The 25,591-nt window shown below is 44.7% G+C and overlaps 1 protein-coding gene across 1 annotated transcript in view; it reads right to left on the bottom strand.

Annotated features, from left to right (window-relative positions):
* The window catches only part of GALNT17 (polypeptide N-acetylgalactosaminyltransferase 17), a 215,337-nt gene that overhangs the window by 146,037 nt on the left and 43,709 nt on the right, over positions 1 to 25,591 (bottom strand). Inside the window, exon 2 of the mRNA XM_075771688.1 lies at positions 12,119 to 12,302. Coding sequence (XP_075627803.1) covers positions 12,119 to 12,302 — 184 coding nt within the window. The remainder of the gene's footprint in view (positions 1 to 12,118; positions 12,303 to 25,591) is intronic.

Below are 25,591 nucleotides of genomic sequence, written 5' to 3'. Positions count from 1 at the left end.
AAAATAGAGCGTGACAAGGTAGGGCTAGACACAGACCAGTGCCTTTGCCCTGCATGGCCACGTTGCAAGGAGGCAAATGTGCCTTCCTCAGGGTCACACCTGGACATACCTGGACAGCATGGACATCCACAGTGAGCTGAGGACTCTCAGTCTGTCAAGAGTCTTCAGGAGACGGAGGCTGCTCGCCCCTTAACTAAGGCATCAGTGATTTAAGCACCACATGATGTCCTTCAAAGTTAAGATTACAGTCATCACTCCAAATGAGGGAATGCAGAAATTAAGTGCCAACCCCAAGATGACAGGAGGTCAGTGGGGCTCAGGAACCAAACCCACAGGTCCTGCTGCAACGGCTCTGCCGGTCTGTTGGCCTATTCATCATCCCAGGCAAAGCACACCTGACAGGGAGAAAATTTAGGAGCACATTTTGTCTGTGTGTTTTAAAACAGTCCCCTCTGCATGCTGAAGAATGTCAAAACAGGCATGGACTGAAGGAACAGGCCTTGAAAAAGGCTGTCTGTGGCATTTTGCAAAGACGGGCATCATTGCATCAAAGCCAGAAGCACCCTGACCTCCTGTGTGGTGCAGATCCTGAGCTATCAGGCTGTGATGCAAGGTCTGCTCTTGACTTCATCGCCAAACTGCTGAGCAGATCCTGTGCTTCCACGGAGGAAGGACGGGCACCGCGCCAGCCGGCGCCATCAAGCAGAGGAACGCTGACTCTGCCACACAGGGCAACCAAATCCTCAACAATTACAAGCTTGTAAGTGCTCAGAGATCACGGGATGAAAGGCAGTAATGTAAAATTGTAAATTAATGCTGTATGTTTTGACATCTTCTATTAGAGGTGTCTGCTACTCATGTAGCTGATCGTGTAGACACAATACTGGATAGGGCTAATTAAAAGACATCTAGTCTAAGCTAGAAGTCAAAGCTCCCTTTGAGGTCAATGGAGACACTGACTCTGCCAAAGGACAGTTTATTCCACCTCTCTAGCTGAGGCACAAGCATATTGCTGTCTGGTGTATCAGACAGACACAGCTATTTTTTGGGTAGGTAGAAACGCCTTTTTCTCCCTTGATCACCAGCAGACCCAGGCTGAATGTTCCGAGGGGCACGTCCCCTGCAGTGAACCCATCCCCTCCCAGCAGAACCTCCAGGTCGGTGACTTCGGGGCAGCAATCACACCAGCCAGCTCTACCAACAGGTTCACAGCTCTGCTCAGGTAGGTTGGTATAAAACTGTCCCTGCTGGAAGTCTTACCTGCTACATTTAAAATTAAATCCTTGGTATATAGCCATACCTTAGGAGCATCATACTAGAATAGATCTCATGGGAACTCAAGATTTTGACATGCTCAGTACGTACTTAGGACAATGAATAAGAAAAGTGGCCGGTGCTTGTGCTGTCTGGAAGATCGGGTGGAACGATGCCATGGCTGGAAGAGGTAGTATAAAAATGATGAACTTAAAAGGCACAACTGATTTTTAGAGACAGCTGCTTTTTTTTTTTTTTTTTTTTGTAATAACAGATCCACTCTGCTGACACGTTTATGAAGTGGGAAGATGAAGAGGTTTTTAAACCTTTCCTGTTATGTACAGAAATCACTGTATAAGTTTACCTAACCTCTGTCAGAATGAGATCGGCCTCGGCAGAGGGGTGTTGCTCAGCCCCATCTGGCAGATTGCTGCACGGTGGAAGTCACACCGGGAGAGCTCCCCAGCCCAGCATCAGCCTGCCGGAGCCGGCACCGCCGCAACCCACCCACGCATCCACGCAGCACGGGCTGCCCACCGAGCTCATGACAACACATCATTTGGTAAAAGAGACGTACTGCTTCGTTTGGGGGGAAAAAAAAGGAAACAAGTCACAAGCAATTTCGAAAGCATCAAAAAACAGGATGGGGTTGATTTTAATTTGCATTTCTACTGGTATTCCTATTTCAGGTACTAGTTAACTGAATGCAATTAACTGGTTATAAATACTGGTGCCCCCTTAACAGTAGGGGACAATTAAGTATGGAGAGGTTAATAAACTTGAAGACAACATTGGTGTTCAGTGATAGAGTTCAAAAGCAACGACTGGCCACAATGTCTGTCTGTACTCTAGTTTTTCGTGCAAGAGATTTTTTCTGATGCAATAGATGCAAAAGGCCAAGCGTTCGCTCCAGTGTGCCAGAAGTTTCCCTTTATTCCACAGATGAAGATCCACGCCACCACTGCTGTTCTGTGGTTAAACTTGCTCCCATATGACTTCCGCACTGTTATGGGTTACACGCTCCACCTCTGCATAAATAGAATACAACAGAGGTAAAACTGGGAGGCAAAACTGGCCAACTCTGAGCCCAAGCATACCAAAGAGAGGTCATCCAGTTTACCCCACTGCAAAACAGTAACACCATTTACATATCTACGAGGCGGGGTAGGGAGGGATCCAGCCCGATGCAACCAGTCAAACAAGAGCTGAGTTGCTACAGGGTTAAGAATAAACCACTACTGTAATTTTTAGCGATGAGTTGGAGATGCCCCAGGAATCGGCTATCAGAATTTTTTGCTCTGCCTGTTCAATGCCTGACTTGATCTGCAGAGATCCAAACGGCAACGGATACACAGGTACCGAGCACAGACACTTTAGAAAGTCTTTTACTATTACTTAAACCCAGAAAACATGATTTAAGGCTATAGATTTGTTCGCTGCCGCAACAGACACTAACAGGAGTATCTAAAGCCTGACACACTTGAAGTCAGCTCCTGTCTCGCCCTGCCAGCACCAACGGCCCCAAAGGAGATGGATGCACACTGCAGCTTCCGGTTGTAAATACAGACTGCCTTATTAGACACATTTTTAGGCACCACTGGTCATGATATACTTGATGTGAGTAGAAACAAAGCACAAACATCAAACTTGTACCGAAACACATAAAATGACACATGGTCTACACCTTCCCAATACATACTTGTCATTTACCTATACACACCAGAGGTTTGGGTCTCCACCTGATTTACTTGCTTCCCACGAGACCTAACGCAAAACCTAACACAAAAGTCTTCTCCCACCTGCACAGCCAAACTTAACACATTACACACAACCAAGATTTGGCAGCTGTTCACCGACCCCCTCCTGGCCCAGCACATGCTCTTCTTTGCCACAGAAAACCAGTACGTACTTTGTATTGATGCAGCTGAAAACCTGGGAGGTAAATTCTTGTATCTCAATGGTGCACTGATTGGATTGAATGATTTACTCGTGATCAGGCTGCAAAGCACCGTGGCTGAAGTACAATACGTTATAAATCACGTTACAATCTTCGGCTGTCTACACACACCTCGCGTGTGCGAATACACAGAGGCAGGTTCAAGCTTGCTCAAGTTTCCTTACTCCGGTCACATAGGCTGCTTCTCAGCGGTTACTTACACATCTGTATTGCTTTGTGGCTTTACATCTCAGTAGGAAAGGAAAAACTTTGCGCATCCTTCTGAACTGGTGAAAAGTAATTCCACAAACTAAAGCTATTGATTTCAAACAAGCTTCATTCATTTTGGCCCCACAAAAATAAAGCTTCACTAGGAAATGAATTGATCTTCATTTGGCTTTTGTAAAGATTACGAACAGGCTTAAAAGAAAGCAAGTGTTCAGGCTGCTATTCATATTGCCACTTCCTAATCATGCTGCATTCATTGATTGCTTATTTTAGTTTGTATTTTGCTGATTCAGTTGCACATGTCTTCTTGCAAAAGAGATTATCAATATTAAATCAATTGTGTCTACCCTATGAAGTAAACGGAAAAGCAAACCATTTTCTATTAGCCAAGCATCTTGTAAGACCTAATGCTGTCTGGTACGCTTTAGTGTTTACAGACTCGGAACACTAGATTCTCATAAACTATTTCTGATCATTAAAGCTCTAAAACTCCCCACATTTCCCCACAAAATTTGTTTTTTAAAGCACCTACCTTATTTTCATTAAGTATTTTTCAAGAAATGTTATGCTTTATATTTTAGAATTAGGGTATCAAAAATATGTATTACACTTTAAATATTTAGGGATATATAGGCATTTCTAAATGCACATTACTTACTCAGCAAGTTCTAACAAGAAATCATCTACCGAGTTGTAAAAACAGAACGTGCAGAACAGGATTTATTTTTGTGAGGGGCTCTTGTAATGAAGTTATTAGGTTCAGATATATCTAAGGAAGTAAAAGCCAGAGCAATTACAAGCGCCACATCCACTTACCCATCTCTCCCCATGCAGATATGAGAAAAGAGAGTCAGTGGGAGATCCTTGGATGGGATTTATCAAACAGCCACAATTTGGGGACAACAGGGAGGAAAAGAGGAGAAAAGTTGAGTAGTGAACTCTAAAATTATTTCAAAGGATTCACGCTTTTTGTGCTTTGAAACACGCCACTGACGGTGGGACGGGCTCACCCACCGCCTGGGTCACCCGTCCCCCTGCGCTCCCAGCGAGCTGCGCACGTTCAGACAGGCACCTCAAGGCAACAAGGTGCCCGGCCAAGCGAGCCAACACACCAGCGTGCTGTGGATGCTGGAAAACCAAATAAATCACTTTGGGACCAACGCTGTCAGACACCCGTGTTTGAGTCGTGCCTCTGCCTGGGTTGGCTGTGAACATGCACCCCAGGCAAATGCTCCCGTGGCAGCGGAAAAGCTCCCTGCAATCCACGGAAGCGGATCAGTAGCACAAACACACAAGCTTTGATTTCTTTGGAAGCCAACTTAAAAGTGTATCCAAAGCTTAATTTGGTTCATTTATTTTCATAAGTATAATTTAGTCAGAAGTATTCACGATAACGCAGGTATTTTTCAGCACCGGAGCTCAGAAGAGCACAAAAGCAAGTTGTTAAATTATACTAATCCCATCCTCTGCCAAAGTGTGCATTTCATACTTATGTTTATATTAGTAAATGCTTTATAGCACACTTCATAGATAGAACTCTTCCCTGAAGCATCATGTTCCAAACTTCTAAGAACAGGGAATAATTTTGTAGTCAGGAAGAGAAAATTGACAATTAGTGGAATCTATTGCATTAAAAAAAATTAGGTACCGTGTATATAAATCCACGGTCACAGCGTTTCATTATTACACTGTGCAGCATAACGATAGTAAGAGAATCTCATAACAGCCACTAAACAAACTCTAGAGTTACTTCCCACTTTCTTACTGACTGAGTTTGAAGAAGATATTGGGAGTTCTGAGCACCAAAGCCTTTTGACACAGAGTCAGACAAAGTATACTTCAACGATCTTCACTTCAAAAGAAAAAAGAAATCTGTCCTGTGTCCCTCTCTAAATCCAGAATCAAAGTAAAAAATAAACCCCTAAACTTTTCAGCAGGAAGCCAGATACTTTCAGTTCTAGGGTGACTTTTCGCAGGTCTCAGCGGAGCCAGCCCTACCTGCGCCACGGAGCCGGCTGCCTCTGAGAGGTCACAGCAGTAGGCATAAAAAATAAACAGCAAATACCAAGCGCAGCTGGAAAAGCGTGTCTTCAGAGACTTTACTTGCTCAGTTTTCAAGAAAAAGAATTACTGGAAGTCCAATAACAATCGCTCCGTACACACATATCGGTATGCGCCGAGGAATCGAGATCAATACCAGTGTTTATTCAATAGCACGCTGGTTTGTATTAGCACTGGAAAAGCAACGCAGCAATAAAGCAGCTTTTTCCTCTTGTGCAAATCATTCAGAAATCACCAAAAGTTGCAGCACCGTCCCTGGGGAGACAGGTGGTGCACGTGGCTTCCCCGGCGCCGGGCAGTGCTCTTCAGATCCCAAGTGCCTTGATGATGCCAGAGAAAGAAAAAACAAATTGTTTCAGGTCTGAAGCTGGTTTGCAAGTACCCTCCTACCCTCACGATCTTCAGAGCAGAGAGGGGACAGATTCAGCACAACCTCCAGCGCTCCTCTGGAGAGCACGAGGAACACGTGCAGCCTGGCAGAGTGAAAATGCCTGAAGCCACACAGAGACCGGGCAGGATGGCACGGACAGAAAATATCCAGCAACCTGTCTCCGAACTGCAAAACCAATCTAGTTTTGGTGAGCCTTGTTCTGAGGCACGTTTGCTTTATGCCAGAGCTTGGACAGCAATATTCACTGCTTGATTTCTTTACTTGCTGTCCCAGAAAATTTTCAGGTGGCATCTTTCCAAGTATTGGAAAATATTACTTTTCCTTTTCTATGGCTTAAGCCATAAAAAGCCAAGGGCAAGAGTGTTTTTCACACAATGCTGGACCAGACCACAACTATCTAGTAGGAGAGAAGATACACAACCAGTTCTGACTTTTTCCTAGAGATGAAAGTATCTTTTAATACACTCCCACATGCTATTCAAACAGAATTTCACATCTGAAACAGTCTTTTTTTTTTTTTTCTCCTTCTTATACTGTCTTGATTCCTCAATAGTTTTTCCTTCAGGTATTTGATGAAGAAAAATCACTATGTCTTGCCTCTCTTTTCCTTGCTGTTGTTTGTACGTAGGATTGCAAAATAAACCAAAACAAAACCCTCTTTGCAGAAGGTAAAATAATGTATCATGCATGCAAGAGAGAAAGCTCTTTTGACCTCCTTTGTTTGCAATAAACAGCAATGACAACAAATAAACAGTCATGAAACTGTTTCCCAGCAAATATCACCAGCATAATTCAAGTAATTTGTTTTTGTCTTCTTAAGCACTGTCCTTCTCCTCAGACTCATTTCATCAAGCCTAGCTAAACACCCTAGGGCAGGATGTAACTCAGGAACTGGCATAATATCACAAATGTGCCACTCCAGGAATGTTCCGGCTCCTAAAAACTTGAGGAAACCACCAATAAAGAGCGCTCTCACTTGCTGCAATAATATTTGGAGTTCTCAGCCATGTCTACCAAAAAGAATATGTTTGGTTGCAGGGGGTGGGGAGGCAAAAAGCATTTTGCTTCAAGCAAAGCTTGAAGGAGGTTTTATGCCTTCTATTTTGGGGAAGAAATGAGACACTAAGACAAATGGGATGCCAGATGTATAAAGCAGCGTACAGGGCAGTCTGCCCAAGTCATGACATGTGCTGAGAAGGTATCTCCTCTCACTATCTTGGTACAAGAGAAAATTGAGACAAAGGCACCTGCAAAGCCCAGTCTTTGTAGTTATTTCTGTAGTGGAAGAGATTTGCTCTTCTTCACAAGAAAACAAATAAATATGATAGCACATGAACCCTACAGAGACTTTCTGGAGACCCATCAGAGCCAACCACAGGGCACAGGATGAGCCTCATGGCACAAAACATTGCCAGTCTTGGAGTCTGCTGGGGAAGCCCCTGAGGGCCGAAACGGCCGGTGCAGGACAAGAACATCTTGGGTCCAGCACCAGGGAGTTGTGAAGGCAGGCGTGATCTCATAGGCAGGAGACTGAACTACAGTCTCCGAGGCCCATCCTCCTGGACAGTCCTGACGTATCGAAGTCACCTCCACATTCATGACTTTCCAAAGGCATATTCAGTTTTGATTATAGAAACCAAAATGTAATTCTTTGGCCCAGGAACCCGAGTGAAGGCTGAGACCCCAAGGCAGCCCCATGGCAGAGGGCAAGGGGCTCTCCAGGGGTGGGGAGGGACCCCAAAGGCAGCACTGCCTCCCACCACAGCTTGCTCCCTGCACCCCAGAGTATGTTCTAGCACCCACTATGCACATGCTGAGAGCCCCCAAGGGGCACACACAGACCACTTTAAACAAAACTAAAATCAAGAATGGATTTAGTACTTAGTTGTCAAAGAACAACCCAAAGTCTTCTCTAAAACTCTCTTTTCCTCTATATCCCAAAGAAAGACTTTCAACTAGCAGCTACACAGACATCTCTGGTAATAAAACCAGCTAAAGCCAGATGGTGCTAAAAAGCCCAATTGCTCCCAGGCTCCCAAGGAAGGCAGCTACGGAAATAACGGGTGATTCAGCCACTTGAGACACTTGAGTGTAATGACTCTGACTCAACCCCCAAACACGCCACTGGGAAAAATTAAAATCAAGTCAGTGATATGTAACTGTTGAATCTTTAGCGATGGCTTCCAGGTGATGGTATAGCTCCACCCCGGACGGTGCTCTGAGGCCATGTGGTCCAGCTAGCAAATGCAATCCTTTTACCAGGTGCACGCTGCAAAAGCACAAACCAGATCAAGCTCCCGATACACACTGCCAAAGCTCTTCCACGCTTTGCCGGACCGATGCGCAGGACCTGCAAGGCAGGCAGGAGGACGGGTAGGGTCTCCTGGCTGGGAAGCCCTCAAAACCTCGGAAAAATCCAGCTGTGGAAGTTGCTTATCACTTACACCATTTTTCCTCTTCACTTTTGTATCTTGAAGCTTGCCTGCATGAGAACAGCTGTGGAGAGGTTCGCAGCAGCAGGAATATGTCATCTTCACCCAATGATTCAATAGTCCTAACAATTGTGGGTATTATTTTTCTTAAATCTACTCCTTAATCCCATAATGCCATAAAATACCACTGAATCAGAGCTTAGCAGGATTCCAGAAAGGAACAGACTTTTAAAGAGATAATGAGAACTCCACATTTATATTAGATAGGATTGAAAAGAGAGAATAGAGAAGACAGAACGTACCAGATGGGCAGATTATTTCATAGTTTTCCTTAATATGATTTCTTCAACCTGAAGCATCTGGTAATTCCACTATCGGAGATTAGATACTGGATAAAATGGACAGGCAGACTGATCTAACACAGCAATTTTTATTTTCCTGCTACATGTAGGAGGGGTTCCCATTAGATCATACATCACAGAATATAATAGAGGTGCATAAAATCTAGCATCAAAGCGGGGAATGTTAGCGGCCCCTAGGATCCCATGTAAATATGCTTCACTTTCAATAAAGAAAACAACATATCTTCTTAAACCCCCCCATCCTTCACAGGCAAGCAGAAATGCTGTGAATTGATCAACAATAAAACTCACAGATCAGCCTTGTCCTTCGCAGTTTTTGCAGAAAATTGAAGAAAATCTCTCCAGCTCATTTTTTTGGAGATTTGTGTAGAAGTCCTGCAGTCTGCGGGCAGCACCTTGGGTACTTCCAATCTAGAAGCAGTAATTGTTTTCCAGAACACGCAGGAATCTCATCTTAAAGTCCAAAAACCTAATCGAGCAAGATAGAAATGTGTTGCCCATGCCTATTTCATTATGCCTCTGTTCCGCAGCAAGACTTGAAATAAGGTCCCTTGCACCAAAATACTACTCCTCCCTTATTTTCGCCAAAAGAGTAGCTTTCTCAGTCATCCAAAATGTAATACCATTATCTGATTCAGCCTAAAAGCACATCATATTGCACACCCAGCACAACCTTTCCTACTCAGCAGAAGGCCAGGATCAGAAACATCAGTATTAACAAGCTCAAGACTAAGGTCTCACAGGCACAGCTCCCTTATGGTATCGGCACCACACACCTATTTCATGTATCCGTATGATCAGCAGCACTTTTTTTGGGAATCACTCCAGTGTAAAGCCCAATACTGCTCAAGTGGGCTTTCTACCTTCCAGTCTAGGCAAGCAGGAAGAGAAGAGAGAAATCTCTCAAATAAACTGCATTTTATAACCAAAATGAAGATGATAATCGAAACTACCAAAAAGAATCACCACAATTCCCCAAATCAAGCAAGATACTCTGCTCCCACTCCTGGCCCTGGGAAAGACCTTACATTCTCCTAAGCGCCATCCTGTATCCACCTCTTGGACACTTTCTCCAGGGAACGTCGCCTCCATCCTTTCTGCTGCCCCTGGGCAGGGATTCGAAAGGCCATCAGCTGGGATCGCAATGCCTCCTCATTGCCAACATCTGCCTGCAAATGACTCTGAGCAGAGACACCTGCATCTCTGAACCCTTAGTGATGCTGACCACGCTGAGGTGCAGGGAGTCCAAATACAGAAAGATTCCTCGTGCCAAATTTCCCCTGATCTCCCCTCGGCTTTGGCCACGCTCACAAAGAGGGGGCAGGAAAAGGACTAAGAGATCTGATTCAGCATAGCACAGCATCCGGGAGAGTGACACTTGATCATGTTAATCTTTTTCTTTAAAAAAAAGATAAAATTAAAAGGAAAGAACGCATGAGTGACAGCCATTGCTAGGAACAGTCCAAGTCCATCGGCATTCCAGAAGCTGAACAGCCTTTAGTTGAACCAAACGGGCTTCACTATTATATTTAAAACTAATACGGGCTTTGTAATGCTTATCAGCTGGAGGGTTTTCAACATTTTTTCCCCACAAATGCCGCAATTTCAAAACCATTTAGGCTAATTTCCTTTGACTTGAATCTATTTTAATCAGAGACCAGGATACTTGACTTAAATGGTTTGTATTAAACCCTTCATAAAATCAGCCATAAAATTGCACGCACAAAATAGCGAATGGATCTTGAAGTCACAAGTAGAAAAAGGTGAAACTTTTCAAATCCTCCAGCAAGATCAAGGCTATTTCATAACCAAGCCAACCGCTCTCTTACAATACCAAAACAATTGATTCCTAAAAAAAAAAAAAAAAAAAAGCAATGACCAACACACACTCCTGAAGTTACTACATAGATAAAAGACACTAAGTTATGCAGCTGCAGTCAGTACCCACAAATTCTCTCCAAAGCATTAGCCCAGCTCCAAAACGATGCATATTTAATAAATTGCTCTGTCTGCTCTGTCCTCTCCACCACCCTCCCATGAAATGACAGATAGTGGCACTGAGGAAGAATACAATGAAAACCTAAAACTGTCAGAATTAATCCTTTTCTTCCCCCCAAGATCTGAAAAAAAAAAAACCAAAAAACCCCAACATTACTTGTGAAATTAATTCTCACAAAGTAATACTGGCTCTGCTAGAAGTCAGAGTTCTGGATGAGAAATGAAAATAAGGAGCTCAGACTCAGGTAACTGCTAGAGAAGGTCTCACTTCAAGGATTTGTCATTGTAGTGGGATTTGCATATCATATAGCCAAAGGTGCAATTTGTACCTGTAATTCATTTTGTCCAGATGAACTGTACCAGCAGAATTGGAGGCTGGGCCTCCAATTCCTTTGAAAACTCATCCAAATATTTCTGTTGTAAGTGGTTGACAGCCTTGGAAACTCTGAGTGGCTGCTTGAAATTCATGCAGCATGCAGAGAAGTGAAGGAACAAAAGCTCTCCATGCTCTCACATCCTTAACAATTTGCCAGTACGCCAGAGACATGTAGCCGCATCCCCTTGCTGCATGATTGTCAATGGTTTGCAGATGCCAAGCAATGGCTTTGTCACTGTCCTAATGACACCGGCATTGGACATGTATCTTTCAGAATCTAAATCTCTCTTAGCTCATTTTTTTTTTATCAGGGATTTCACTCCAGGCCTGGACAAATTGTCACTTTCCTATTTTGGGGAACACTCTGCTAGCCATATCTAAAATTAACTTTCATAAAGATAAACTTACAGCATGTCTTGTCTCACACTCTTAACAAAATGATTTGGCATCTCATTTAAAGTCTATTTTTCTGCGGTGCTTAGCAGGCAAACATCATCACTGCCATCATCTTAAAAGTTCGTTCTGGAAAAATAGCGGAGCAAGGATATTGCCACCTGAGGCACTGGGCTCCCTTCAAAGGCGCCTGCACACATCTCCAACGGGAGATCCCACGGCAGCGTCCCAGGAGGACGCCTGGGCTGGGAGGAGCACGAGGGCAGCCAGAGAGTCCCGCAGGTCTTGTGGGGACATGAAGGAGCTGACAAGGGAGGAGAGGGGGACAGTCTTTGTGCACATTTACAGGGTAATAAGCACCAAAGGCCAATAGCTCAGTGAACAGCCCTTTGCTGACAAAAGCAGATGTGAGCATTACTACCACCCAAAATAATGAATTGCTTCAGGAAAATAAAAAGCAAGCAAGAGTGGGAAGAAACTCGCTTTCTTTTTCTGATAAATCCTTTTTATGAACTAGCTCTGTTTTCAGCCAAACTACATTGGCTGCTCATCAATGAGCATGGCCCTGTGAATGTTCAGGAGAGAGGAGCGAACAGCATCACACGAGAGTGTGAATGCAACCATCACTCCTGGCTCTCGGATGACACCGAAACACGTGCACTCCTTCACGGAGCAATTGGTACTTACTTGGTTGGACGATAATCTGGTATGGAACGATCCAGTGAAATTTTCTCACTGAGGTAGGAGTTGTAGCCGTATTTCTCATGCGGTCCCTTTGCTTTCTCCTCCTCCTCAGGGGACAGGGTGGCTGGAAGCCCACCTTTACCACGTCCACCATAGCCTTCAATGAGACCAAGTGACTTGGACAGACCTTAAGAGAAAAAAAAAACCCATCATTACTGTTAAAATTCATCACTGTTATTTCCAAGCTATCAGAGAAACAAAAACCATCTGAAAACCCAGGGTGGTTTATTTTGGTTTTCTGAAAACATTTCAAATGCTAGTTCTTTGGCCCAGTGCTGGAAAGAAAACGACTCAAATTTTGAAACTCTTCATGGCTCAAACACACTGTTCCTGATAGCTCTGCCACCAGCATCCAACTGATAACCTGTCCCAGGGATCTGTGCATTTATTTAGTTGTTAGGAAGGTTATTTAGGCCTCCTTCCCACTCTCAGAGAGGTAATTACATATAAGGTTAGATGTCCCCAGGAGAAGGACAGGTTGAACACAGAATAAGAATAAAATAGGGTTGGTTAACTGCCAACTGAATGAATTTTTGCTCAGTATGAACAGCGAACAGCATACAAATGTTATGGATTTAAAAACAATTTCCCCTCAAAGCTTTCTTATCTTTTTAAGTATAGCATTCCCAGAGCTTTATCAAGCAGAATTATTTATTTATATCTGCATAGCTGAAGGAACTAGGCAAAGTTCAAAATGAGCCATGTTGATGATTTGGTGGGAAGCCAAAGTTTATGCTTATGTTATTATTTATTATATAGGACACCTGGAATTTTAATATTTTTCATTACCAGAGACTCACGCTCTTCCTTTCAGCAGGAACAAAAAAAAATTTGATGGATTATTTTTTGATGGATTATTGATTTTTTTAATTTTTTTTTTTAATAAAGACACCAGGGTATATTCCCCTTTGTTTTAATGGCAGAGCCCTGACTCTGAGAGAACAGACTGTCGTCACCACTGACGCTTAGGAAGGGACAATAACCTGTGCACCTAATAAGCCATGCACAGGGCTTCATGATCCAAGGGTATGGTCCAGCTCCCAGACCTACCATGGATTTCCTTTGCCCTGGACAAAACACTCTGCCTCCCCATCTACAAGACACAGATTTAAACACTTTTTTCCTCAAAAAGTAGTATTGGGAGGCAGTAAGAAAATCACCTATAAATGTAAATCACAGTTTGAAGCACTTGAATAGAAATTATTATTATTATTATTCCTTCTGACAAGGAACTTCTAAACAGCCTTCCCTGCTAGGAAGCCTCTGAGGGTTGATGGAGTCCCTCTGACTGCACTGGGCTTGATTAGATTTTATCCGAGGACAATAATAACAAATCAACTGCAAGGAGCAGCTGCTGTGATGTGGGGATGGATTAGATACCCAGGCTGCCTTTTTCCATCTCCAGGCTCAGTAACAGCCGGAGGAGTAAGTCAAGAAAGCTGGGAAAGGTGAAACTTCACCCTGCGGACCTCCTAACCCCAAACGGCTGGAGGGACAAGGTTCAGCTTGCTTGTGAAGACAAGAGATACCAATTTCGTTTCAGACACAGACTCCAACGGAATTCAAACAGTATGAAGAGATAATTCTTCTCAAAATGTCTCTTTATGAAAATCAGATCTTTTCTACTCAAGACCAGTGCACCTGTAGATACATAAATTTCCTCAGGGTACCCTACATCATATCTTGCTTCTTGTTACACCAAAAAGACAAAACAGCTTCCTCAGTTCATCAGCTGAGGGTTTTACCATTATAACAGACACATTCTAAGAGAAATTCAGTTTATCGTTTTAATTCCTTCTTCTTCACCTTTCCCATGAAATGTTTCCACCAAAATCCATACGAAATTGTCTTACTGTATCAATGCTGGTTCGTGGTCAGACAGGCTGTAATATGGAGCTAGGAAGCCCTTCCACGGCACCTAGTATACTCATCCTTCTACTGTAGGTGTCCTCAGGATCTACCAGTTTGCTTTTAAAGCTTGGTTTTGCTTTTCTTCATTCGTTTTAACACATTTCTCACTTCCTCAATGCTTTTGCTGTCGGTGCTTTGAATCTACACATCTGTAAGAAGGGCTGAAGTGGGAACTTTCAGAGCTGGGTTAGGGCTGGCAGAGGCTCCGTCGCCAGAGGACCTTGGTGCTGGGCAGTGGGAACCCCAGGTCCCCATCAGAATCACTAACATCACAGCACCTTGCTCTGTTTAAAGCAGGTTTTAAAAAACTCAACTTCGGGTTATTATCAGCAGATTATAATTGTTTAACTCAGACACCCAAGGCAGCATTTCTCCCAGAGCTCCGCACTTGAAGTCAACAGGGAAAGACTCATCCCTCCAAGGCTAACTCATTCACCACGAGATCCGAATCAGTCCCCAGAGGTGCTTATCTCTGTCTTGACTAAGGTATTTGGGCTCCCAACTACAGCATCTCGGTAAAGTATCTGAAATTAGAGGCGAGGAATCTAGTGTTCTCTCAGTGTTCAAAATACCAACCACCACAGGAAGTAGCTACACCAGCCTCTTCCATGTTGCTCAGCCTGGTGGACCTGAGCTGGTGTTGGCAGCAGTCGGAGATGCCTGGAGCAAGGATATCTTTGCCAAGGAATTCAGCTGGCTGCACCCAAACTGCAGGCTGGGTGGACTCTACTGTCAAACCTTCAATCCTCATCGACCAGCGATGCAGGCTGGGGAGAGCAGGGCGGGAGCTGCTGGGGAGCACAAGGACACCTTCCTTACTCGCCCATCTGTGGGTTTATTACAGAATAAAGACGCACAAGGGGATGGTGCACACTCCATCTCTCCCAAAATACAGTCAAGACGTGGGCAGAGCCAGCATAGACCCATCTGTGCCCCCATGCCCTCAGCTGTCGCAATGTAGCAGGCTCCGCTGTGAGAAGGCAAAATGAAGGTCTTGGCGAAATGGAGCCCCTCTGTTGACTGCAGAGGCACCAGAGAAATGCCATGACGTGATTTTATATTCAGCAGCTTTGACTGACGAGCCTATAATGCCATTAACTGCTTTATTCCAAGACCATAATCGTGACAACCAGACACACACACGCCAGCATACATTCCTCTCTCCTCACTAAGTATATTCCCTCATTTCTGCATGTGAACTTTTCAGTCCTTTTACCTCTTTAAACCCTGTCTCCGTAAGTACAGATAAATCCGTGTCATTTCACCAAAGGGATCAATTAAGGTGATCGATTCGTATGTGTTGGGCAGGCCACCACTGTGAGACCATCATCCTCCTTCAATGCCACCCAGGATAGGAAACACACCCGCAGGGATAGTCACAAAGATGAATATTCCCAGGTGCGATGTGACAGGGAGGATCTCCATGCCTGTCTCTGTGCCGATGAAACATTTCATCCTCCAGCCCAGGCTGTCAGGAGGGTTCATCCGTGCAGCTGGGATGTCACTTTGGTGTACGGTACTTCGAAGCAAGACTCAAGTAGCATTTGGCAAGAATGATAATTCGTGTCCAAACAGAAGAGGAAGAAATTTGCTTCCCACTGGCTAAAAAGATGTCTCAGGAGAGGCAGGGCTGAAAACAAATGGTTACAGCAGAACCAGCCAATCCATTAGTTAATTCATTCACTTTTATTAGCCCCATTTTAGGGCTGCACAAAGAAGGGCACAGTTCTGCAAGGTTTTCCTGTAACTGCAGAAATTATCCTCAGTCCAGCCCGTGTGGTTCATTCACCGGGGCAGGAACCCAGGGAAAGGTCCTTCTCAGCCGGGAACTCCCTGGGCTTCGCGCTAACCCACGTTCGGGTGCACATACACCCACACGTTTCCCAAGCCGAAGGGAGCACGAGCCCAGCAGCCCATCTTCTGGAGAGGACTGCATGGGCAACTGTGGGAGCGCTCTGCTCCCCCTCCTCCCACCCGATTTCCGAATTGCCTTTTTCCATCCCTGCTCACACCACTGTCACCGCAGCAGGGCCCCGGCCCACGTCAGGAGCCGAGAGCTACAGGCTGCAGGTTTCTGGAGGTAGCACATACACCTTCTTCCATATTCTGTTTGCCCTTCACAGCCTGCATCGAAATGCCGTTTGGGTCTCAAAGGACAAGTGATTTCTCTTACCGTGTTCCAACGGCATAACGCTGCCAACAAATGATTAAGTGATGCAGCAGCAGAAAGGGGACGTGGCCTCTGAAGCCCCTCGTTGCCCACACACGACCATCCAGTGCTGGTTCCAGCACAGCTTCCTGCTGTGGCCCCATACTAGCACATGCTTGTAGCACCTTCACACTTTGAAAACCTCCAGCCCTTCGCCAAACCTGCTTGAAATTGGCCCAGAAGGGCCAGAAGTTTCACACAGGGACACAACAAACAAGAAAGAGCAAGAGCATGATCCCATCAGCTTATTGCCTTGAAGAACTGGGCTAAAAAGTAAGGAGTGGGAACCGTTCCCAAGTCACAGACCAAATCCTTTATCATTCTGGGCAGGCACTAAAGCAGAGTGAACCGCTGCCAAAAAGTCTTTCCTGATGCCTGCTCCAGCCTATCTATAGCGATGAACAGCACTAATCCCTCAGAAAAAAAGCTTGATCTTTGGAGTGAATTCACTCCCTAGTGAATTTTGCAAGCTCATGAGATGGTAATGGGCTGCATCAAGATTAGATGTTCAGTGTAGATCAGAGCTCTGAAAAGTTCTGAGCTTCGCTCATCCTTAAGCCACATTCACCCGACAAGTTATTTAGAAATGAAAACAGGATTTTTTTTTCAGAATCTCCTAAAACATCTGAACCTTGGGACAAAAGGAGTGTATTGCTCTCACATTGCAGGAACAGAAGGAAAAAAAACCACCACTTAGAGCTGCTAAGATCTGAGACGCTCCTGCTGAAACAGCCAGACACCAGATCCCCCGGGGACTGACAAAGAGGTGGTTTTCTTCAAGATGATATAAAAATTTAATCTCTACAGCAAAATTATTCCTCGACTGAGTACAGTTTTAGTAAATAGATTATTCTCTCCTTAAACTACCAGTATATTTCATACGGAGACAGGAGTTTTCTAGGATAGAGAAAACCTTTGGTAAAATACAATACAATGCGATACTCAGCCGTCATTTATAAAGCACCCAGCCAACCAGGCCTGTTGGAAAAGCAGTTTGCTACATGTCAGCCTAGACGAAGGACAACGTTAACCCTACCGACACAAACCTTAGCCGAGGAAACCTCTTTCGTTAAGAAAGCGAGGGAAGAGGGAAGAGTATCTGAAATTGAAAGGCGTTTCTGAGAAACAGGGGTCCTGAGCCTTAACACTGGGGATGGAGGAGGAAAAAGAACCAGAGGAAATAGTTTAGGAAAGATTTCCGGGAAAGTAAGGGGGTTTTTTAGCTGCATCCTTCCGTATTTGTTTACGTCATCCTGCCGCATGAGTTACAGAGTATGAAAAGCACATTCCTATAGGAAAGAAGAACACAAAGCCCTCAAGAAGAAATAGATAATACTGAAATGGTACTGAAAAATAAGGGAAGCGTAATGAGAAAATTAAAGTAGATGTCTTTGATAAGTACAGCTCTTATTAAGCCAAGCACCATGGATGTTCCAGCACAAACAGCCCTCCTAGGGACGTGCGCTTCTGGCCTCACTTCAGTTAGAGATTTGAAGGCTAACAAGGAATTTCTGACTTGGGAAGAAAAAAAAAGCAAAAGCCATGAGGTAAACGGCCCGATACGTGCCGTGTGTTACACTGCAGCTATCGCCTCGGTGGGACCTCGCCATGAAGGTGGCAGGAGAGGATACAACAGATAGGCTTTTAGGGGTATTTTATGAGAAACCAGAATAGATACCAAAGGGCAAAATGTCATAGGTAATGCTAGAAATTATGGAAAACTGCTGAAGTTTTTAGTGTTGTCCTGCTGATCGCTGCAAATACAGACTATTAAAGGGAGGACTCATTAACACTAAGGGTAATTGGCAGACTAACAGGCACCAATTTTCCTTTGCAGCTTTGGTGGAACCTGAGACCTTGGATTTTCTCTTTTCTCCCTGCAGCAGTTTTTACATAATTTTTACCCAGTCTTTGCTCAGAGCTTTTGTTTATTTGAATAAATAACCCAAGTTCCTCCGACTGTAGGTTACACCTATGTCACATGCAACCATGGGGCTATGGAAGTTGTCTAGGGACTACCAAATACAACTGGCTTTGTCAGCTTCCTTTGCTCTTGCTGTGCCCTCAAACCCTCCTCGTGCTCTTGCAAAGGAAACCAAAAGGAGTAGCAAAGGGATTAGATGATAAGAGATCACTTTCTTGGGGGAAAATAAAAAAAAAAATACAAATTTTATAAGTGAGCTTAAATACTAGAGTCTAGAGGAAAAATCAGTATTCCCCCTGAACCCTGGACAATTTTATTCAGCGTACATGCTATGGTATGTTTTTCCCAGGGCTGACCACTTACCAAAAGGCAGCATCTCCCCAAAACCAGATGCTGCAGCAGGCCTCCAGCAACCATCCCTTGCTAAAGGACCACCGCTATCACCTTCCACTTGGACCGAGCTGTCGTTTAACGTATCTGAACATCTCCTCCAGCTGCAAGGATCCACCGAGCTGTTTGGTGTCCTTTGCCATGCAAATGATTTGTTGGTTTACTGCAGAGCGAACACGAACACAATGACTGGCGAAAGGTGATTTCAAGAAAATTTCAAACCTTTGGCTTCACGCCGAATGACAAATGTGAACTTAAAAAAAGCAGCAAATGAATGCTGCTGGGCCTATGCTTGGCAAGCAGGGATTTTAGCCACACAGATGAACCGAAAATTTAGCGTATTTTACCTGTAATCCAACACATTTCATCTCTAAAAAAGCTCCTGTTTATGTAAAATTATTTGAATAATTCTCATTAAAATGAATTTTCCAACAGACCGTTGTGACAGGTGGATGTGCGAGAATCGTACACATTTTCTCACAGCCCGGCCAGGCAAGCACCAAAACAGGCTGCCCAGGATGAGCACAGCTCCTCATTATTAAATATATTTAAGGACAGATTAGATGAACATCTGTATCAAGAATGATTTAAGCACAGCTGCGCTTACATCATTATGGGAACAGTCAGACTATGTCAAGGTTTCTTCCCACCTTGTACTCTACGAAAAAGATGGGAGAAGAGAGCACAGCCAAACTGCATGGAGTTCGAAGTCTTGTTTGAAATGTTTTAACATAAATATACATTTATACCCATATATATGTATATATGTACACACATACACATATTCAGAATTGAAGTTTTCTTATCTATATGGAAATGGAAACATGGAGAAATTACCTTCAGAGCCAGAGGGAAGATCAGCACCCGTTGCAAGGGGAATATAGCCATCAGGAGAATTTCAAAGCCAGTCTCGCCCTGTTTAGGCCATTACACTACCAAGTTCTGGTTCCAAATGATAATTTCCCGATCAAGATTCACCTCAGGCACAAAATAACAGAAATCTTTCAACTGGCTGAGGCTGTTTAGTTCAGAGGAATGATTTAGTTGACTCTAAAACCTGGGACTAGTAGAAGGGCTTGGACATAGATCTATGCTCACCGAAAGTCTGAAGATATTAGCGCCTACCATTCTGCTTCACATTTTTAAAATAACTTGTTGAAAAAAAGGCAGGACTCAGCAACAGAACTGGTTTAGAGTCAGAAAACTGTAGGCTAGGAAAAGCTCTTTGCAGCTCAGCAGGGAGAACAGGCAGTGCTTCGATTGGAGACTTACGCAGAGTTATCTTGTTCAGATCCAAAAGACAAGACTGAAGGTGATTTATATCCCAAGGAAAACCCTGGACAGGCGCGAAGCATTCCTAGCAATTTAATTAGAGCAATGCTCTTCCCAAGCATGTACTGACACAACCACCCCAGGAGATGCCCTGCTGCTGGGAGCTCCCCCTTTCCAAAGAGAAATTCAAACCAAGCGGCCAGTCGCTTACGGTTGTTAAAGGATTGTCTCAAAATGACCAATTCCACTCTGCTGCCCTGAGCGGCTCCACGGTTTCATACGGAGATGGCTTTCCATGCTCTTCCCACCTCGTGCCCCCCTGCGCGTGGTGTTCAGCAGCTGGTGTTTGCACCCCAAAGCATCCCTGTATCAGCAGTGGGAAAAGGGGCCCCTGCGACCGGTATGCAGTTCATAGTGCTTTGGGGGATGAAATATGCTGTAATAAGCCACATCATTACATCAGCAGGTGCAAGATACATGCGTTGTGAGAAAGGAGATATATTTTGCAGGCAAGGCATTGATATATTTGAGGCAGTTGCCAAGTAATGGAGTGACATATGCAGCACCAGCAGCTGACTCTCAAATCCAGATAACAGACTCGGATCTATCTGCGAGGGGGGATGGATGAAGTGTATTTGCAGGAAAGGCAAAGAAAAGAATGTGTCGTAGCAATCTCACTTGCACATTATGACACAAATACAAATTTATATCTCTGACTAACATATGGGACCGTCATATTCTGGAAATATCTGTGTTATTTACTGGAGAGAAAGGGGGGGGGAAAGGCAAAAAGTAGTAGATCACAATGTATAACAAAAAGGGAAATCAGGGTCAAAAACATCACTAAGATCATTTAGCGAGATGTCTGACTCCAGGCACACTGCATCCATGTTCGAGATGTTGAAGAGCTCCAGAGAGCTCACTTAATAGGCCTGCCTGCTTTCCAGGATTCAGTCTCACGGGGATGCAGGCAGAACCATTTCCCCACCAACACAGAGCAACATATTTCCATGAAGTGTTTAGAACAGTCTAAAGCAATCTCCTCGTTGTTATTTTAAGTTGGCATAAACCATCATGAAGAACCACCATGCCCAAGTAGCAATAAGAAAGCAAAGAATACTCAGAGAGGGGAGGGGAGAATCGACAGAAGAGCACCCAACGCACCAGACACAAGTGATGAGAACTAATTAGAGAGAGAGCAGATGCCCAGCACAGCAGAGCAAGTCCCCCCCCAGCACAGCACGGCATCCGGGGGCACGCCAGCTTGATTCAGAGGCAATACGACTGGATTTGTACCGTTTAAAACCACCTTCTTGGTGAGACACTCTAGCATCAGCAATCTGCATTCAATTTATTTCAAGGACCCTTTCTCTCCACCGTTGGTCGCTCAAGCGGCTGCAGACAAAATGTTCCCCAGGCTGCTCCCCTGTTTTGCCTTTTTCCCCTCTGAAGACAGACTAGTGACACATAGGCAGCGATGGTTGCTCCTCTACGAGGGGCACGTATTCCATCCATCTGGGAGTTACCTGCCGAGGCTCCAGGACAAGAGGGGGACTCTAGGCACACAACTGCTACTGCGGATGCTCTGCGAGAGGTGAATTCTCTGTACAGGCGCGAGATAGCACAGCTTCTCTTCACATTGACAGCAGCGAGGTTAAAGAGCAACACTAAAAGCTTTGTCCAGCAATACATCTGCTATGAGTTAACATACGGCTATCTAAAAACTGATGAAGTATCATAAGAAGAGCCTGTATTAGTAGCCTACCATTGCAATATAACATAAACCGTGGCAGGACTACACATTAAAAATCTGATGCTGTTCCAGTAACTTCAAAGATCAATTTGGGGTGCATCACCATTCAAAAGAAAGACAAGGTCCCTGGTCCATGCACCTAATGGTGTATTGATTCAGCAAACACCTAAGTGCTGGCTCTGCACTTCAAGGGCTTTGCTGAAGCACCCAAGCTATTCCCTCACCCACCGACTGACTGTTGGATAGCTTGGGACACGAGAGCTTGAATGAGAAAGGCCAAGGGTAGAAGCAATCTTGCATATTTATGCTGGTCAGCCGTGAGCCCGTTTGGGTGATGAATTAAGCAATTGTCTGCAGCTTTATTTTTAGAAGGTAGATTGCAATTCAAGCAAGTACAAACTATCTTGCTTTCCTATTTGAGCTGCCTGGAAATCAGTCTGGCAGGACACATGGCTACGTGCGAGACCTGCTCAGAGAAGATGGCAGGAGCAGTACAGATGGCAAGAGCGGCTCTTTTGCCCAGAGAAGCTGTGGATGCCCCATATCTGGAAGTGTTCAAGGTCAGGTTGGATGGGGCTTTGGGCAACTGTTGGAAGTAGATGATCTTTAACAGTCCCTCCCAACCCAAACCATTCCGTAATTCCGTGAATCTGCACTGAGGTCTCCTCATTTATTTTGAGACCAAATCCAAGCATCAGAAAGCACAAAGGAAAATTATGACACATTGCTCATTATAACATCTTCTGTAGCATTGGCAGTTTAAGAAGTTCCCAAAGTCTTCTGCCTGCAGCAGAAAAACATCTCCCCTCTCATTTGTGTGATGCAGTGATTTGTGCGGCCATTCTGCAAACTATTCATCCTCAGGCGGTCACTCCTGCCAGTCCCTGTCAGAACCCCACGGTCAGATGAACCTTTTGTTTGACTCCACATTGCTGCTTTTATGCTCCAGTGTACAATTTACCTTTACTGCAGTCCATTCTCACCCCCATCACAACCCTTTTGCATCCAGGCACAGCTGCTGCTTGGGCACACCACCGAGGTGCTGAGCTGCAGGGCCAGCACAGGACCACGCACCAAAGGTGGGGAAGCAAGAATTTCTTAAACCCGTCTTGCCTCCAGAGAAACTGCGACTGGAGTTACACCTGCAGCAGGGCAGGACTACCCTGGGAGCCGGAGCAGAACCACAGGAACTAGCATGGAAACAGGAAGAGAACAGAACCCGAAAAAACCGCAAGTCAACATTTTCAAACCCTACTGAAAGTTTAAAAATAATATTTTGCACTTTTATTTTCACAAAGAATCTGTTATTTCCAGATCGTGTTTCTATAACAAGCTGTTAGTGTTTGTGGTTTCTTTTAATGTACGTTCTTGTTTTCCTTTCTGTAAAACATTTCCTCTCTATATAGATTAGCCTCTTGGAAAGGGAAAAAAAACTTGCCATTTGGTGCGAAAGGAAATGAAGAAACATCGCACTTCAGCACAGACATCAGAAACACAAAGCTGGCTACTCCATTTGGGGATTTTTGGTTACGTGATAGGTTACACCTTAGCACACAAACTGTGTCAGCCCCACGCACAGGGCATCTCCTCCATGGAGCCACTGGGAGCCAGGGAAGGGGAAAGGGCTGAAAACCGGAGACGGCCACCAAACCGCTGCACCAGGTTGGGCTATAAAACCCTACCGAGGGTGAGGAAGCCAACCGAGGAGCTCTCTCCTTCTTCCCTAGTTCCTCTCCTGAAGCTGGGGAAAGGAGGCAAGCATGAAGGGTATTTTGAACTCGTGGCCCCAAGCAGAGTACCGTGTCACTGAGACAACAAGCCAAAAAGTCGGGAATCAGTGGACAAAAAAAGGTATGAGGGACTGTTCCCTGAGAAATAATCGCTTTTCAGACAGGTCCTCAGCATGCTTCCAAGTTTCTCTACAGGGGCCCTTTGATGCGTATTATCCCTCCCTGGGCCACCCCTAAATCGGTTCATTAAGCTCTTCTTTAAAGACCAACATATTGGAGAAGGCCTGACATTGCCCACAATGGCCTTTCCCAAAAGAAGAAGGAACACCTTGAAGCCAACATGTAATTATGACGTTAATGCAGCTGCAGAAAGAGAAACTCAGAGTTGAAATGTGCAAGCGTGTTCATGCTTCTCCCTGCTCATTGTGTTTTACTGAGCTGTGAACTTACTACTTACTTTTTAAGGTCAAGAAAGTGTATTTTACAGGGTTTTGCTTAGTGCATTTAATTTCTTTTATAATACTTGCTCTGGCTGTGCTCAGATGCTATTCTCACTCAGCGACCGAGCCAATTTGTTGCTGGTTTACTGGTGTGCATTCAGTGCTCTCAGACACACAGGACGCCCCAGAGAGTGCTTTTCCTCTTCAAATTTCTTCCCATCTGTTTGTGCTTTGCAAATAGGTCATAGGGGTGACACACCATGACTTGCAACATCTAAGGACAGAAATAAAGGCGCTAATTTGGTCATCAGAGAGAAATATTCTCCACTGCAATGCCTTTATTCTTGTTCACATCTGCCTTCTCCAAAAACACCCACTATTAATGGATCCAAGGTGGTTTACGTAATATACGTATTATTGTAACAAACATACAAGCACAATAGATACCTCTCAGATAAAAACCTCTTAGTCTCTATACGGTGAAGGCAGAGCTTTGTTTAAGTTCAAGTGCTTTGCTACTAAACCCAAGTTACTGAACTCAGTGAAAATATTCAAGTGTTTAAGTAAAGCATAAGCTTAAATGCTTTGTCAGACTGGGGTCTCAAGGAAGGAGAAACGGAGCTTGCTCTCTACCGTCAATGCAAATTTATGAATGGTTATGCTGTACAGCATTGGGAACAATTCCTAAGAGGCCACAGATCTGTGACTGTTTAACTCTGTGCTGCTATAGAGAGCTTCTGATGATAGGCACTAAGTGCTTTAAAAACATAATTAATGCTCAAAGCACTCCTGAGAGGGAGCTAAATATATGACTCAGATTTTTAAGCTACCTGAAGTAGGACTGTCCTTGTTCTTTTCGAAAAACGCTTGGTACAACAGGGTACACGGTACAACAGAGGCTCGGTCGTGTTTGGTGCTCCAAGAGAACACAAGAGAAAACATACCTCACTCCTTCGCTAGATGGTCAAACACGGAAAATAATTTGTCCAAGGTGACTTAGCCAGAAAAGATCAGTGTTTAGAGATAGCATCTGAGGCCCTATGAAATTAAAGAGCTTGCTGCCTCCAGAACAAAAATCTGGGCTACGTTAGAGCAGAAAAAGCTGCTCAAATCCTAAAGCGAGTCCTGCAGAAGTCAGTCTGTTCAAGGAATAAGGAATTTGACTCAGGACAGGCCACCATGGCAGGGTGGCTTCCTCCAGCAGCCCTCCCTCTTGAGTGACCAACACCAAATGACGGGAAGTGCCCAAGCACCGATCGCACGGCCGCAGGACTCTGACCACCTCGCCCCAAGAGCCAACCCCCCGGTTGCATGGCTGATTTTGAAGGACCAGATCAATCCAGTGCACCAGTTTCAACTGCTACAGTGCTTGACAGGATTTTGGGTTTTGCAAAAGCAGCAGGATTGCAGTCTTTTTTTGAGAGCAAAGCATTCAATCAAAATGATGACAAGAAGCTCAGAGATGGAGCAAGTGCTGCAGCGCATGGTGTGTCCATAGACCAGCCTCCGCAAGCCTCCTGCCCCGTGGCAGAGATTCCCACACAGCCCGGGAAAGTGTCCAGCGCCAGCAACGTCGGAACAGTGCACACTTGCCACTTTGCTGTCTGGTCCCCAAGCAGAAAATAAGAGGTCTCACACAGCGTGGCCTTTGTCAAACATCCTCTCTGGGAAGAACTGCTCTGCATTTGCCATATGGCATCATGACTTCCCATGCAGACACAATCCTCATCTCCGTTTTCTCTCCCGCCCTCCCAGCCCTCTAGCACATACACTTTCCATACTGCTCC

The sequence above is a fragment of the Balearica regulorum genome, chromosome 19 (genome assembly GCF_011004875.1).
Source record: "Balearica regulorum gibbericeps isolate bBalReg1 chromosome 19, bBalReg1.pri, whole genome shotgun sequence".
Taxonomy (NCBI): Eukaryota; Metazoa; Chordata; class Aves; order Gruiformes; family Gruidae; genus Balearica; species Balearica regulorum.
Note: the sequence above shows the minus strand (reverse complement) of the source record. Positions and strands in the feature narration are given on the sequence as shown.